The sequence below is a fragment of the Nematostella vectensis genome, chromosome 1 (assembly GCF_932526225.1).
Source record: "Nematostella vectensis chromosome 1, jaNemVect1.1, whole genome shotgun sequence".
Classification (NCBI taxonomy): Eukaryota; Metazoa; Cnidaria; class Anthozoa; order Actiniaria; family Edwardsiidae; genus Nematostella; species Nematostella vectensis.
Window position 1 is genome coordinate 11,913,824 of NC_064034.1, and position 16,104 is coordinate 11,929,927.

Sequence of the window (16,104 nt, forward strand, 5' to 3'; positions counted from 1 at the left end):
GGCGCATGATCACCTTACCCGCAACTTTGACAGAAGTGAACCAGTATGGCTACTACTAGGAATAACGCGGGCTTTCTTTAATACTTTTAAAAAAAGATGGTTTTTGCATTTATTCTTGTGATTGAGAGTTTGTGTCAGGCAAGTCTTTATAAAATGCCATAAGGTATTGTTATAGGTAAGAATTAAAGTGGAATCGTTTTTAATCAAATATTCAGTGGTCACCAAAACAGCGCTTAGTATACCACCTGAAGAGTGATTTGAATGTCGCCTGCACAATAGGCATCAAATATTCATAACATTACTCTAGGAAGCTACGAAGTGTTTAAGCAAAGAAGAGTTCTTCAAGGGTAAAGGGTAAACCAAGCAGTGATCCCTGTAAAGAAAAGAAAAAACGGTGAGGGAAAGTATAAAAAGTTTAACTAGTAGGCAGGACAACATTTCTTACTTGATTGTTGATTTTGGGGTTAAAGATGTTTATGATCAAAGGTGTATTTGTTAAGGCTAAAAGCCACAAGGCGGGGTTTGAATCCAAATGGAACGCTAAACCGGTCACACCTGACCCTCTTTTTCAACCATCGAGACGTGACGTGAATTAACCTTCGTTTTAAACACTGGGAAAGTTGTATTACTACCACGTGCGCGCATTTGAAACTTTTGTACCCTTTTACTACCGACTTTTTTAAGAATACGAGGGAGTTCTCTACTTAGTAGCATATTTTGTGTTGTATTGTAGGGCCACACACATCTATATCTTTTGAATATAGATGCATTCTAATGTACCACTCTTTTATCGTAGTTTATTGTATCTACTTGTATCTACGTGACACGAATGACCCTTTACAGGTCATAGGAGGAGCCTTATTCGATACAGCACATAACTTTCGAAATGCTTTGATTCTAGAAAAAAAATCCATACCTCCCCCTCATACACACCAAATATACATATCTCGCGCGCTAAAAAGCGACCACCAAAAACAATGACCCTAATCTCTGACTCTGTTGCTTATTCTCAGGAGGTAATGGGGGTTATTTTCCGGTGCGGCCTTCTAGCGTCCCTCATATGCAGTGTTCTGTCTGGTAAGACTTACACTAAAACCACTAAGAGATTAAACAGTATCCTTCGATCGTCAGAGAGTATATTGTCCTCTTTCAAATTTCTGGGGGAGAAGGGGGGATTGAAAATGTCTTAATCTAGTTAAACCCAGGCTTAAAGGCAGGTACGCCTCTGGTTCATGTTGCGGGTCGGACCGTAGTAGTGTGAAAGAATTGGATAAAAAAGATCCGTGACTCGTTTATTATTAAATATCTGATGTAGCGCATATTGCATTTTATTATCAGTCAAGCAAAAATTCGCCAGCAAAGCTGTCAGGTGTTGGCGCAATTTGCACGGAGCTTTAGGAGCCTCTTCACGCAGTTTACATTCTGAAGTTAATGTGTGAACGGCGTTACTGAAGATGGTATCAAGGGTCTGTGTCTCTTATCCAAGAAGAAAAATGATCCAGAGTTCTAGCCACATAACCAAGTTTAAACACCTCTGAGAAAATTCCAAGCTAAAATGATCAAGATTTGAACCTAGGCCTACTTATTTGGGAAACGATATCCACTCCAAGGGCCAATGAAATATTCCCCCAAAATAGGAATATGCTCGCTAAATAAGTGCAATTCTCGTATGATTGCGCAATGTGTTTTATCAAGCGCTTACTCTATCAAGTCTATCGACTTGTTTTATCAAGTCGCATACTCGACTTCTAGGGTATGGATTGCTCAAAGTTCTAAGCCATGATTACCCGACTGCTTGATATCTTCGCCAAAGACTATTCTGTGGCTTTCCTTTCACTGAGCTCTCGCAAATCCCTTAATCACCCCTTACTCTTCTACAACACAGCTCCCGGTAAGCCAACACCTGTCAAACAAGACGATGATAGTCAATTCAAGAGCCTCGTGATTCAGGGCGTGGCCAAATACAAACCAGGAGGGGGGTCAATGGTGCTAAGTCTCATCATACAAGGAGCCCCGGGGCTCATGCCGGGAGGAGCGGCTACTACACCCGGTCCCAGCTCGGCAGCTCCAACCTCGGCCGCACCCACTTCGGCAGGACCCACTACAGGGGGCCAGACCTCGGGGTCTACCCCTGGGGGCACCACGGCTGCACCGCAAACCACACCCGGCGGTGCCACTTCTGCAGCCTCCGCCACGCCCAATGGTAACGCCCCTACGGCAAGCCCGACTATTCCCAAGTCTGGAGGTACGGAACTTTATTCTATTATTCTAAATATAAAAATTAAGGAGCAACCCTCAGACCCAGAGACAAGTAAATATTGATGTTTTTTTTGTTTGCTTGAGCTATGTTAACAGACATTGTTTTTTTCATAATTTGCTTTTTTCTAGATTAGGGGATATCCTCTGAAAATTTAGTTAGGTCGAAGTTTGTTTCCAGCCGTCTAGTAAACATGGATTTTTTTGGGATTTTTACCTTCGTAGAACGAGATGAAGTTAGAAAATACAAAAACTTTGACCCAACTACAAGGCACGAATAACACAGGAGAGACAATAGAGACAATGCAATTAGGTTGAATATTGGATCGTTTTTATTTTCACAATAAGAAGCCGTCAGTTTGCATGTTGATCTTGGACCACTTTCTGTTTCAACACTTTTTTCATATGTTTTGGTTGCACTAAGTACTTTATATTGCGAAGCGAAGATTACGTATGTGTCTACATTTCCTAAATGTATCTTTGATAGCTGATGAGGAGGCACTAAAGGCCCACAACAGATTGCGAAAGGTCCACGGGGTCCCTGCGATGACACTCGACAAAGAGCTGTCAAAAAAGGCGCAGGCCTGGGCCGAGAAGATCGCTAAAGATGGCGACGGGTCACATGACAACAATCGTGGAAATGTCGGTGAAAATTGGAACATTGCGTGCAGACCGGAGAAGAAATCCCCAACAGCCGCTGTGGTGACTTGGTAAGTAGAACCAGATACCAGCTGCCTAAGGCAAAAACAACAGGCAGAAAAAGTAAAAAAGGGATCTGTCTTCACGAACTGAGAGGCGCTGCTTTTCTTTGTCTGGTGGTAAGACGATTGCGAGAAATGCGTCCTCGTTCTGTCTATTAGCTTATATTTGAAGTGTTTTGCCCACAATTGATTTTATATTTTTTGTTGGCAGGTATAACGAGGTGTGTAAACCAGGATACACATTCGGTACCGAGAGCATGGGAGCAGCCGGTCACTTTACACAGGTCGTCTGGAAATCAAGCACCAAAATGGGTTTTGGAATGGCAGAGGGAACGTTCCAGAACTTCCCTTGTGTGTTCAGCGTCGCGAGGTATGACAAACCTGGAAACTACGCGAACAGATTCAGCAAGAATGTGGTCAAGGGAAATTTTGATCGAGCAAAGTACTGCAGCAAAGTGAAGGATCGGAGAAGACGGCGAAAAAGATACGATCTACCACGATTTTATATACCTGAGGATTTGAACTAAGTCACAGCAGAACGAACATACCGTATTTATTAGAAGAAAAATCGTCTGAAACACCTTAGCGCGGGCCATCTATGCATCCATAATTTTTATCTAAAAAATCATAACCAAGAATTGTGGATATCATAGCACAGATTCCATTCCGTTTGGCTTGACATCATCTCCCACTGACGAATTTGATAGACGAATTTAGATATCTGTAAAGATGTAGAAATGTTTGTAAAAAACTAAAATAAATTTTCTTGATAGCTATGCTGTGAATGATAGACCTTAAGTACTGGTGCCATAAACAATAAAAATGTCACATATTTTGAAACACACGCGCTACAATGGGTAACAGAGGCTCGAGCTTCATTCATTAATGTCACGCCGGTCTTGACTACGGTAACTAAGACCGGCGTGACACTAAACGAGTGAAGCTCGAGCCTCTGGTACCCAGGGTACACCCGCGCATCAGCGTAAAAAGCAACACTGACACACACGCACGTGAGCCAAAGAAGCACAAGTAGCCTAAGTCGATGGCTTGTACAAAGTGTATCTATGGTTGAAAAGGGCAAAATGCGAGGGTGTGAGAATTCAATGCTATGCAAAAATTTTACTTAGGTTAAACAACGCCCTTTGTTTACGGCACGAAATGGACTTGGCTATGTACATAAGCTCACGCAAGGCCTTCACTATGTAATCAAAGGAAAAATTCAAAGATTATGTAGGGCATTTTAGCCTGCGGCAAAATAACCTGAATCAGGGGATTGGCCATCTCCATTATTCATGCGTGTCGCAATTTTTGGTCAGACCCGCGAGACACGCGAGTTAAGAGAAGTGGCTCTCGTATGACAAAAGATGCGGTAAGTTAATTATTATTATAAAAAACGCCTTGCCACACTAAGGTGAATTTTATACGACTAATGTTCATTATGTCTTGTAGACGTTTGTATCTGTTCGCGCTAATTGCGCTGGCTGTAATCTTTGCCTCAGCGTTAACAGGTAATTTCTGATGGACAAATCAATTGAGCTGGTGAGGCTGTGGAATACGACAGATCATTAACCTTGGGGCATACATATATCTGAAAAAGATGCGTCAAAACGTTTTACTGATACCTTGAAATCTCGCAAAAGCCTAATGGTGATATTTCGTCGTCAAAAGTAGTAAAGGTTAAATCTGTTAAATAAATCAGTGATGTAGACAGGGTTAAGATCTTTAAGAATTGGAAAAGGGTGCCTGACTTAAGCAGTATATACTTAAAAGCAATCAGGAAAACATATTCATAGTAACATTTTGTGGGGTCGAGGTTTTTTCTCGGGGTATTTCGAGCTGGTACACCACGCCCATCACCACCCACAGATTCATGGTCTCGCAGAAATCACGTGGTTAACCTGAAGAATTGCCATTAAAATTAAATATCATTTTCAAGTGGCTTTGTATACGGAGAAAATACCTTTGACCCTGTCTTTTACGTGTGTAAAAGTCATACAATTGTGGGCTGTTTGGAAAAGCAGAAGGGTTGTAATTGTCTTTATAGGGAAAGTTAGCTTGGGGTCACAGGGTAGGGTACACTATAGCCAACAGGGAAAAAGTAAGACAAATAATCAAAAAAAGGGAACAAATGCTTTAGGCGAGAGGCTCTACCGAACAAAAGCTAAAAAGGTTTTTCAGGCGAGCTTAACTCGTAGTGAAAATTAAGAGTCGTGACTACCATTATTTTTAGAAGGTAGAAGCCCGTCTGGACGTAGTCGTCATGGAAAGGAATTGAAGAGAACTTCAGGTACTAAGAGGGATCAGTCGATAGAGGGCGACTACGTTATAGAGGGACAATTGGTCATCAAACCAAAACCAAAGAATCCGGCTGCTTCCAATGCACCTAAGGAAGGTGAGGCTCAATGTGAAACTTGGTCAGTCTGTTTGTTCGTCCGTCTGTCTGATTTTGTCTGCTGCAGGTTGTACCCATGGAAAAAAGATAAAGTTCGACATAAAAAAACGAATGATCTGTTTTAGGTAACAAGCCTTTTCCAGCAACGGGCTCACCAGGAAGCGCATCCCCACCCAAAACAAATGGACCGGACGTGGGAACTCAACAGCCAAGTCCAGCTTCGCCAACAAGCGTAAAACAAAGCCCAAATAGTAGCTCTTCGACTGGGCAGACGCCAACTGAGAAAACCGATTCTACGCCGAAATCGTCAGGCTCCACCCTACCGACTTCATCAACCCCTGCAACACAGAATCCAACAGATAGTTCGCTGTCTACAAAGCCCCCAACGTCACCGAATAATGCGTCACCACAGTCATCGACACGACCAGGCGAGACCACTGCTATCCCAAAACAAACCGGTCCAACCCAACCACCCGGTTCAACTAAGATTACTACACCACAACGTGAGACTAAGCCAGGCGAGACAACTGTTTCTACGCCAAAAGCACCCGGTCCAACTCAACCAGCCGGTACAACTAAGAATACTGCACCACAACCGGAAACTCAACCAGAAGGTACAACTGCTTCTACGCCAGAGGTACCAGGTCCAACTCAGCCTACTCAAACTAAGAAAACTACAACAAAACCGGTATCTCAACCAGGCGAGACAACTGCTTCCACGCCCAAAGCACCCGGTCCAACTCAACCAGCCAGTACGACTATAGAGGCAACACCACAACCTGAAACTCAACCAGGCGCTTCTACGGCCAAAGCACCAGGTTCAACCGAACCAACCGTTTTGCAATCTGCCTCTTCCCCTAAGATACCCATGTCGACATCACCAACTGGCCCATCACAGCCCAACAGCCCAACAGATACCCAAGCGTCCTCAAAGAAACCGACGGAAAATGCCGCAACAAACCCAAAGACCCAGCCAGGTGGACCAACTGTAACTACACCAAAGTCATCAGCTTTGACAGGTGTAACAGCACGAAAGCCTTCTATGCCCGGTCCAACTTCGTCACCTGGTGCCACACAGGGGTCGACAGATGGTGTTGTGTCTGCTAAGCCTCCCACCAAGAAAACCACACCACAGTCGGTGATCCCTCCAGGCAAGACAACATCTCCAACAACTAAACCACCTGGATCACCAGCAGGTTCTACGCAGGGGCCAACGGATGGCGTTTTGTCTGCTAAGCCTCCCACCAAGAAAACCACACCACAGTCGATGATTCCGCCAGGCAAGCCAACTGCCCCAACACCAAAACCACCCGGATCACCAGTCGGTGTCACGCAGGGGCCAACAGAAGGTGTTGTGTCTGCTAAGCCTACCACCAAGAAAACCACACCACAGTCGATGATTCCGCCAGGCAAGCCAACTGCTCCAACACCAAAACCACCCGGATCACCAGTCGGTGTCACGCAGGGGCCAACAGAAGGTGTTGTTTCTGCTAAGCCTCCCACCAAGAAAACCACACCACAGTCGATGATTCCACCAGGCACTAAAACGTCTCCAACACCAAAACCACCTGGATCACCAGCAGGTTCTACGCAGGGGCCAACGGATGGCGTTGTGTCTGCTAAGCCTCCCACCAAGAAAACCACATCACAGTCGATGATTCCGCCAGGCACTAAAACGTCTCCAACACCAAAACCACCTGGATCACCAGCAGGTTCTACGCAGGGGCCAACGGATGGCGTTGTGTCTGCTAAGCCTCCCACCAAGAAAACCACACCACAGTCGATGATCCCGCCAGGCAAGCCAACTGATCAAACACCAAAACCACCCGGATCAACTTCACCAAACAGTGCAACACAGGGACCGACAGATAACTTGATGTCTGCAAAGCCATCAAATAAAAAACCTACCCCCCAGGTGGTGACCCCGCCAGGCGAGGCTAAACCAAGCGGTCCAACTTCGCCGACCAGTCAAACAGAAATCCCAACAGATAGTTCGCTGTCTACTAAGCCAACAGTTAGGGCAACTACACAACTGCCAGGTGAGACTACTGCTTCAGCACCCCAGGAAACCGGCGTAACCCCAACAGCAAGTGCAACAAAAAACCCTACGGATAGCTCGGCATCTAAAATTCCCCAGGTTGAGAAAGCAAATCCGACTAACAAGCCAAGCGTGCCAACTGATGCTTCTACGGCTACACTTGGTAAAACAGAAAGCCCGACAGATAATCCAGCGTCAACAGGGAACCCAGCCCTGAAAACCACTCCACATACAACGACCAGACCAAGTGAGGCAACAGCAAAACCTCAAGCTACAGCAATACCACCGGCAACTACAAAACCAACAGGTTCAACACAAAGCCCAACGGATAAATCGCCCTCAGAAAAAGCCATGAAACCCGGGGAAGCAAATAAGTCACCGGTTCCAACACAAGCACCAACAGAAATGAAGTCATCAACGGCAAGGAACCCACCCCCCAAGAAACCTCCAAATCCAACAAAGCAATCAGCCACCGCTCCGACGCCCAGTACACAAGGAAGCCAATCTTCAACTGGTTCAGCGAGTACACCAGGGGAAAACCCCTCTCCTACGACACACTACGCTACAAAACCAACTATGGCCGAGCCGAATTCAGAAAATGAGGCTTTGCAGCTGCATAATAACCTTCGAGCCATCCATGGCTCGCAGCCCATGCGTCTCAATAAGGAAATGAGCGATGCTGCAACAGATTGGGCCAAAAAGATGGCTTCTCATCACAAATTAATTCACTCCCCTTTACAAGCGAGGCCGGATGAGGGAGAGAACCTGTTCATGGCATGCAACCGAAAAGGCGAATTCCCAGTCTCCAATGTTGTCAAATCATGGTAAGCGAGTTATTTGTTAACCCACTTTTTACTGGTTCCGCGTTTTACTAGACCCGAAATCTTATTCGTCGTTTTCGTCAGGTATGACGAGGTGTGTGCCCCCGGATACGACTTCCCACAAGGACGCGGCCAGGGGGGTACGGGACACTTCACCCAGGTGGTGTGGAACGCCAGTGTTGAGTTAGGCATCGGCAAAGCAACTACCACTAAAAATGGAACGTCTTGTACGTTCTACGTGGCTCGCTACAAGCCCGCAGGGAACCACTACACAGGACATGAGGACTACCAGGACAACGTAAAGCAAGGGGTGTTCAATCGAGAGGCTTACTGCGGTAAAGTGCAGAGTGTCGCTATGATGCGCCGGCTGATCCTAGGCAAGCCGAGGATGGGCGTACTTAGAAAAAAAGGTGTGGTGGGGAAGCAGGGTGGAGAAAGTAAGGATGGGGTTGGGAGGAAGCGGTATAGAGGTATTCACAGGCAGAGGCATCATTTCCCAAAGCGGCAGCAGTGAGGTTTTGTTATGAGTAACGCACTTCTAAATGGAGAACATCATCAGCTTATTGGTCCTATTCACAAATTTACGCAACACGTGCTGTTGGGGAAATGTGGCTGTATCTTTTTGTTGGACCTGGGCCATTAAAAAAACTTAAAAATCTCTTTTTTAATCAAAAGTACTCAATATCCAATTGTCCAATCGGGTGTCAATGTCTCAAGTATGGGCTTCATCAGTATAGTAGTAGCTTAATAAAAAGCAAAAAGTCTCAAACACAAACCAATGCTTATAAAATGTGAAACGCTGCAAAAAGATAAATCAACAAATTATGTGTTTTTAGTTTTATTTAACAAGAGGGCATTAAGTACTTTAAAAGCATTTAAACCAAACCTTATTAACCCAACCCCACCCTAGCACTTTCTTAAAATCAGTACAAAAGGATATCGTTTTGACGTGCTGGAATACTGATAAGATATTGGCGTGCACTGATCTAACTAAGGTTAAATCTCAATTTATTATTATAATTATTACAGACAGATTATTATAATTATTACAGTTACAGAGTAATTGTTTATAAATACTGATGAATTACCGTGTTTTGTAACACGGCACCTAATTCAAAATGCGGCAAATCGAAGATTGATTGTAAAGGTTATACATACTGTATAAGTAAAGAAACCCACAAGTATGCGTTCGTGTCTTGTAATCTTTAAAATACCTAAAATGACTTTCCTAATTAGTTAAACAGTCTTAGCAAGTGCTCTCAAGGTGATTTCGCTTCCCTCTTTTGTCCCTCTTTCAAGCCAATTTTCAACCATATTTAGTAATTAGTTAAGCCAAAAATCTCCTTGGTTAAACTTGGATTTTTGGAAAAGGAAAGAAAACTGCACTCACATTCACTGAAAACAGCAATTCAGAGAGATACAATTACTTTTTGCGCGACAAGGCCAACATGTCACCCTTTGCTACTAATTAACATGCGTCGGCCAACTTCCAACAAGTAATGTTTCCCAAGATTGCGCTGTCTAGATGGTTGTGGCTGCGATGCTGATTTTCATGGGTAGCGGGCCAGCTTCGTCTTCCTTCATCAGCGGCTGCTTCTCCAGGTCATCACTTTGCATGAACATCACGTCATCCACCAGCAAAGTCTGACAGCAAAAGAGTGTTAAGAGTGCGATGGGTGGATGGGCATTGTATGATATGTAAACATAAAATGCTTCACACGGTTTTCGTTGAAGCTGAAAGATATTGTTGTTTTTGATTTATCCAGTATTTCAGGCAGATGACTAAGATACTGTGACCATAAAAGGCTATCATTTTTCTTTACTGTACTTATTATGTTGGTTGCGAGAAATAGATAAGGGTTGAAGAGATATGTTTTCACACCTGTGGCATATTAGAGAAAACATCTTGAAACAAGCCAGAAAGAAAACAAAGTTTATTTTATACTTGATTTTTCAAATTTAATTGAAAGTATTACAAGACGACCTCTCCCAATTTTGGCATATATGGGGTTGGGCAGTTTTTTACACTTCTAGCTAAGATGACAAAATGGTGCCTGACAGAGACTAATTAAAACATAACTCCATTACCTTTTCCTTCTCCCTGTGAGGAGGAGTGGTGAGAATGGTTGCACAGCACAACCACATCATAAAGAAGATGGACAGGAACAAGGTGGAAGCTACCAACCAGAATGGCAGACCAGATCGTCTGGACACGCAGTGCAACCACATCTTACCCTTGTGCAGTACTTTCCAATGGTAGCCAGAATGTCCTTAAATATAGGAAATTATTGAAAGAAAGAATTGCTCAGCCAAATCTTGTGTCCAATAACTTATGGCATTTGTAGTCACAAAGTAACAAGAATGTGGGAAAGTAATCCTTCTGTTAAGCCTGTAAACAACTGTAAAGCCTATGTATTGCCAGAATTTTGATTGAGGGGGTTCTTCAATGGGTTCCCGTCGAGTTTCCGTCCTAACCAATTTAGTTTCTTATTATTTCTAGTGCTCTCATTATTATCCAAACCTATAAGCTTTTCTTTCAAAACAACTCTTAGAAGTTGCAGTCTAGCAATTTGTGTTTTGCAACTAATAACAATCACCATCTCTAATATATTTTCAAAACTCTTAATACTGTAGTACCTTTTTCCCTCTTTCCAAGCCTGACTTCTGGCTCATCCCGAGGTGCAAGATTGGCTTCCGAGATGCTCGCAAACACCTGTGGTGGCTCCTGGATCCTTACTACTATGGCTTGCCCATGGCGGTTACCGAAGAAGTAGGATGTAGAAGTGGCCATGTAGTAGGTCAAATGCCGCATGATGCCATTGCAATACTGGTGGGCAACCATTATGGGGTGGGCATTGGAGTAGTCACGCAATGACCAGATACCCATAGACATATGGTCCTAGAGAGATAGTAATGGCAGTATTTTAATGTGCCTCTCAACATCCACATAAAAATTCAGAACTGTGACTTTGAAGCCATACAGGTTATGATGAATGAAATTTCAAATACTGTAGGTTTAATAAACTGTACCATCACATTAATACAGTATAACAGAATACAATGTTGATACAGTATTCAAACTGTAGGTGTATATAGGTATTCCTGTCTAAACGGCATTTGGATAAAACCATAGCTTTATAGGGTGCAGAGTATCACCAAACAGGGGGAAGGAAGGGTCAGATTTTCAATGGTTGTATGTACTGAATCTTAAATATTTTGTGAATGTAATCATACAAAATACTTTAACAAGAAATTGGTCTACCACACAATAAAGAATTGATTGCTTTAATCTAATACATTAGCCACTCTGGCCCTGGTTTGAATGCTTGCTCTGTGAAAATACCCTCATCTAAAGTAGAAAATACCTTGTACATGGTCTCTGCAGTTGGAATGAGAGGCTGATCCTGGCACCCAACTTGACATGCATACTTGCTGTCTTTATCTGTGTAGCTCTCACTACAACCTGGCACATAGAGCATAAATGAACAGGAAAATTTCCAATAATCAAGGAATAATTATGGGGTATTAACCCACTTTCTTTTACATACAGTTAAAGGGTCCTTAAAGCTGCATTTTCACCAGCTTACTTCTGGTTGATTACGTTACAATCTCTAATGATCTTTACCAGAAAGCGCAAAAATATCCCAAAATTGTAAAGCAGTATGTCCATTGGAATTTTCTTCAAGGATGTGAGTGACAATTTAGAACAGATGGCCTGTTTAATAGCGCAGATGCTAACGGTTCTTTTGTCTCTTGTCATTTGAGGTTTCCATCATCCTCTGAAAGTAAACTGGTGACAATGTGGCTTAAATATTAATTAATAACAGCAAAGAGATGACACCAGTGAACACGTTAGATTTTGGTGTGTCCTACTGTACTGTACTGTACCATATCTTTTCATAGTGGTAAAATCTTAAATGTGCACTGCTGTTGTCTCTCCCCCAATGTAAATCATGTCTCTTATTTCAACAACCACAATTACAGTACAGAGAAATATCATCAACTGAGGAGAAGCAAGTTTTTTTTTTCATTCCTGCAAGACCTTGTGCCACTGTTCTGCTTGTATTAATTCGAAATAAAGCCAGATTTTAAGCAAAGAAACTCAGGAGCTAAAGAAAAAGTTTAGACTTGATTTCCAGCTTGTTTCTGCAGTACATGCCCCCATCAATGGCTGGATAACAGGTCTGGCTGTTTGTCCTGCTATTGAAATTTCAGCCAATCAGAAAAGCGCATGTATAGTTCTTATGCAGAAGCCCACTAACCATTAGGAAGGCTCAAGTAAAAGCTTGTAGTCTTGGATCCAAAATCCGATGGATTAGCAGTGTTAAAATGTTTCAGATAGAGAATTTTTTTTTTGTATTTCCTGTCAATGGCTTTGAATTGTCTTTTACACAGAAGGACATTTTATCCTATAGACATCAGAGAATTGCTCGGTAAAACAATATGGGGGCTTTTATTGGGATGTTTACAACCCTTGTCGGATGAAGCAATGGCAGAAAAATGAAAAAGTTTGACGGTGTGTGAGGAATTGTGAGATCCAGATGTTCCGGCCTTAGTAGGAAGGTCAAAATCAGTATTTTACTCTAAAACTAATCATCAAAGATTGTGGAGGCAAATTAGATATTCTATATTACATTCTGACATGCCAGCGAGTGATCTCCAACATCCAACATCATTTTTACTTTGCGAGCTATGTTGAACTTTGAAATTCTGATTTTGCACTTTCTCATGTATTTGTTTACTTTTTCGGGTGTTTATGGGTGTTATATAGCATGAATAGATGCAAATAAATTGCATAAAATCGGAAGTGATGTCACAGACAAGCGTGTGTGTCCCTGATCCAGCCGTTAGTGGGGCCTAGCGACGGCTATAAATCAAGCTTAGAAAAAGTTTCATGACAATCAAAAACTGTACAGATAAAATTGTCCAAAAGTCCAAAAGCATTTCCATCTCTGCAACCATAGCAAGGGAAAAAATATGCTTTCTGTTATGTCAGGGGCTCAAATCCCTGGCATCACAGCACAGGTAGCCCAAGCTCTTAATTTGTCCCTAATGATATTTACGGTAAAAATAGGGTGAAAAAAAAAAAATTAGTGAAAAACAAAAAAACAACTCATCGAAAAGATGTGTGTAATCTAGTGTTGTGTTTATGTTTACTTTCTGCGTTTTCTTTGAATATTATAGCACCTTTTTCAAGATTCAAACTCTTGATTGATGTAAAAGGTAAGCAATTAATTTTGGACATACCTTGCGTTTCATCCACAAACCACACTTCCTCAGCCTTGATTGCGCCAAATCATGAGCGCAAAAATGAGGTCCCTTTCCTTGGAGGGAGCATCGAAATTAGTCTGCACTAATCTTGAAAAAGTTCTTGCCATGCTCGAACACATAGACTAGGGCAAAACACATGCCCTTAAAATCAAAATCAGAGCAAAAATAAGGTACACACATATCTCTGGGCAGAGAAAACTAGTAACCAAATCTATGCAGCCACAGGTACTGTATACAGGATGTTTTTGAGCTCATGGGAAAGGGGCAATTATGACGGTTGCCAAATTCATTGTGGTAAAGCATATTATGACAACAAAAAGACGAATATGCTGCCGGATTCCTTGAAAATAGTGTGGCGCTGAGGTTTGGGCTGGTTGGACTCCAACTATCTGTAAGGTTGTCGCCATAATATAAGTGGGAGGAAGTGTGTTTTTGATGACGGAACGTGAGGTATGGACAAAATTTCTTGCCTAGTGTACCTTTAGCTTCGTTCTGGTGAGAGTTCAAATTGTGAATCTTCCACAATTGAGGATGGTTTGTAGGTGGTGTCTAGGGTATTCAATTTATTATGTTTCTATTATTTATTTGAAAATTTTTCAGTGTTTATGACACATAGGAAAGAAAGTGGGTAGAGACCTGCACTACTTGACGGTTTGAGTGAGTCGCCATCTGCCCATGGGCACGGCCTTTTATACCGCAGGTGCAGCCCATGCGCGCCCCCGCACAACATGTATATTTTATACCGCAGGTGCGGCCCATGCGCGCCCCCGCACAACATTGGTATTTTATACCACATGTCAATCTATAATCTTGAAAAAGGAGCTAAAATATGGCCAAAACACACATCTTTTCAACAAGTTGTATTTTATTGTTTTTAGTAATTTTGTTTTTGCCCTATGTTTACCATAAATATCAATAGAGACAAATAAAGAGCTTGGGCTACCTGTGATCTCAGAGGGGAAATTGCGGATAAGAAGAATGTGTATGATTTATTATATGACAGCAATATTAGTATTTTTTGTTCTAAACAAAAAAAAATATTTACAAGCCCTACCCCCTAAACTTCTCGTGACTTGAAAAAAGGTTGAACGAATAAATTTACAATTACTATCAAGTAAGAATATCTAAAGTGTGAATCTTATGTCATGCCATAAATTACCATATTCGGGTTTGGAATCAAATCGATACAAGTTATGAACATTTACAGATAAAAAGCGATTAAACAAAGCGTCAGATTACAACTATGTATTAAGATGATACAGATAACTGAAGTAAAACCATGAAAATGTCATTAACGCAGTATTTGAGTTACCTTTGATACAAGTTAGAGAAGCGTTTCCAATGCTTCGATTTTTATCCGTAGAAAGTTGGCTAATGGCGGAAAGACGACATCCTCGAAGGCATGCTTTTGTTGGCTCTGCCTGGGAAACGAAAGGAAAATATATCACAATCTTTTTCAACGCAAAACCCATGTTTTGCGACAACGAAGTAAAACAACAACAACATCGCCATCTTGATGGAGTGCGTATAACAACGAACTAAAAATTGTGATGTTTCCTACCTTTGGATATGTATGGAGAGGAAATGTTCTTTCACAACGCTTCTTACATTCTTCTGTGACGCTCTGGAATTCCCTTCCTAAACAAAACGACGCTAAAAAGAGGAGTTGTGTCGCAACAATTATAAATTCCTTTTTCGCCTTCGCCATGCTTATTTTTTGTTTTTCTCTCGTTTTGGGTCGGTCACGTGATGAAAGTCAAATAGAACTAGCGCAAAGAATGCTGGGTGTTTAGACAGGGCTGGGCCTGTACAGGACCCGAAAAGATCCCAGGACCCGAAATGATCCCCAAAAGTACCCCAAGTGATCCCGGGACCCGAAACCATACCGAGGAGTCCCCGAAATCGACCTCAAGGAATTGCGGTAATGGACAAAGGGAAAGCAGAAGTAATCACTTGCAATTCTTAAAGCATAATTAAGGCTTTTGCCCCGGCGGTAAACCCATAAACAATACAACATTAACATAGCACAGCTTTGCTCAGAACAACCAAAACTGTTGACCTTCCATCACACTCTAAACATTTGCAGTTCCGACACATGACTCTAACAATATAAATCTCGTTTCCGGTAAACATCACCCCTAAAAATCCATATTCATTTGACAACTAAACGTGTATTTCACCACGAAATCCATGTTCACATGAGCGAATATTTACCGACACATTTTAGGCAGCCGGTTTGGCCGAGAAGATGGAATGACAAAGCACACTGAGTAACGCACTCGAACAACCCTTTTACTACCGTTGCAAGATGTGGCTTTAGTTGAAAGCAATATTTATGTGAGTTTTGAATTTCCTTTATGTAGTCGGCCGTACAAACCTGCATGGTCTCGTGATAGGTCTTTCATTCACCGAATACAAACAAACATGCACAAAAGTAACCTTAAGAATAACCTTATGTTTTATCTGTGGAACGATATGGAGACTTGTTATCTATAAATGACTTATTCACGCCTGGTTCTTCAAATTACTATCACTTACTATATTACTAAAACTGAAAGCCAATCCTTCCACATTTCTTTTGTTTGTCCATTACCGCAATTCCTTGGGGTTCATTTCGGGGACTCT

At 42.2% G+C, this 16,104-nt stretch overlaps 3 protein-coding genes across 5 annotated transcripts; 2 read left to right on the forward strand and 1 right to left on the reverse strand.

Moving 5' to 3' along the window:
* Positions 1–254: 254 nt before the first annotated feature.
* Positions 255–3,719, forward strand: LOC5517429 (protein PRY1). The gene is made up of 5 exons (XM_032361863.2): positions 255–394; positions 1,014–1,077; positions 1,886–2,245; positions 2,744–2,966; positions 3,169–3,719. Exons 2-5 carry the CDS (start codon positions 1,020–1,022, stop codon positions 3,482–3,484), a joined length of 957 nt encoding a protein of 318 aa, XP_032217754.1. The 5' UTR covers positions 255–394; positions 1,014–1,019; the 3' UTR covers positions 3,485–3,719.
* A 209-nt stretch (positions 3,720–3,928) lies between these two features.
* LOC5517384 (proteoglycan 4) lies at positions 3,929–9,010 on the forward strand. Of its 2 annotated transcripts, XM_048734406.1 has the most exons (6): positions 3,929–4,326; positions 4,407–4,465; positions 5,188–5,349; positions 5,475–7,016; positions 7,146–8,211; positions 8,293–9,010. In XM_048734406.1, exons 1-6 carry the CDS (start codon positions 4,322–4,324, stop codon positions 8,720–8,722), a joined length of 3,264 nt encoding a protein of 1,087 aa, XP_048590363.1. In that variant the 5' UTR covers positions 3,929–4,321; the 3' UTR covers positions 8,723–9,010. The 2 variants fall into 2 exon arrangements, with proteins under 2 accessions (XP_048590363.1, XP_001637451.3); XM_001637401.3 differs by having other exon boundaries at positions 3,930–4,326; positions 5,475–8,211.
* Positions 9,011–9,030: 20 nt separating this feature from the next.
* Positions 9,031–15,226, reverse strand: LOC5517428 (transmembrane protein 59). 2 transcript variants are annotated; one of them, XM_001637333.3, is made up of 6 exons: positions 15,041–15,223; positions 14,792–14,900; positions 11,574–11,671; positions 10,846–11,107; positions 10,297–10,478; positions 9,031–9,852 (listed from the first exon to the last, which is right to left on the reverse strand). In XM_001637333.3, the coding sequence occupies exons 1-6, from the start codon at positions 15,185–15,187 to the stop codon at positions 9,730–9,732; spliced, it is 921 nt and encodes a 306-aa protein (XP_001637383.2). In that variant the 5' UTR covers positions 15,188–15,223; the 3' UTR covers positions 9,031–9,729. The 2 variants fall into 2 exon arrangements, with proteins under 2 accessions (XP_001637383.2, XP_048590504.1); XM_048734547.1 differs by lacking the exon at positions 9,031–9,852 and adding an exon at positions 10,048–10,202 and having other exon boundaries at positions 10,247–10,478; positions 15,041–15,226.
* Positions 15,227–16,104: the final 878 nt, after the last annotated feature.

Excerpts from the sequence above, each read along its gene's own strand:
- LOC5517429 (XM_032361863.2), top strand. The coding sequence starts at position 1,020 with ATGGGGGTTATTTTCCGGTGCGGCCTTCTAGCGTCCCTCATATGCAGT. Across the intron at positions 1,078-1,885 it reads CATATGCAGTGTTCTGTCTG|CTCCCGGTAAGCCAACACCT; the intron begins GTAAGACTTACA and ends TCTACAACACAG. Across the intron at positions 2,246-2,743 it reads GACTATTCCCAAGTCTGGAG|CTGATGAGGAGGCACTAAAG; the intron begins GTACGGAACTTT and ends TATCTTTGATAG.
- LOC5517384 (XM_001637401.3), top strand. Across the intron at positions 5,350-5,474 it reads TTCCAATGCACCTAAGGAAG|GTAACAAGCCTTTTCCAGCA; the intron begins GTGAGGCTCAAT and ends GATCTGTTTTAG. Across the intron at positions 8,212-8,292 it reads TCCAATGTTGTCAAATCATG|GTATGACGAGGTGTGTGCCC; the intron begins GTAAGCGAGTTA and ends CGTTTTCGTCAG.
- LOC5517428 (XM_001637333.3), bottom strand. The coding sequence starts at position 15,187 with ATGGCGAAGGCGAAAAAGGAATTTATAATTGTTGCGACACAACTCCTC. Across the intron at positions 11,108-11,573 it reads CTGCAGAGACCATGTACAAG|GACCATATGTCTATGGGTAT; the intron begins GTATTTTCTACT and ends CTATCTCTCTAG. Across the intron at positions 10,479-10,845 it reads GCTTGGAAAGAGGGAAAAAG|GACATTCTGGCTACCATTGG; the intron begins GTACTACAGTAT and ends CCTATATTTAAG.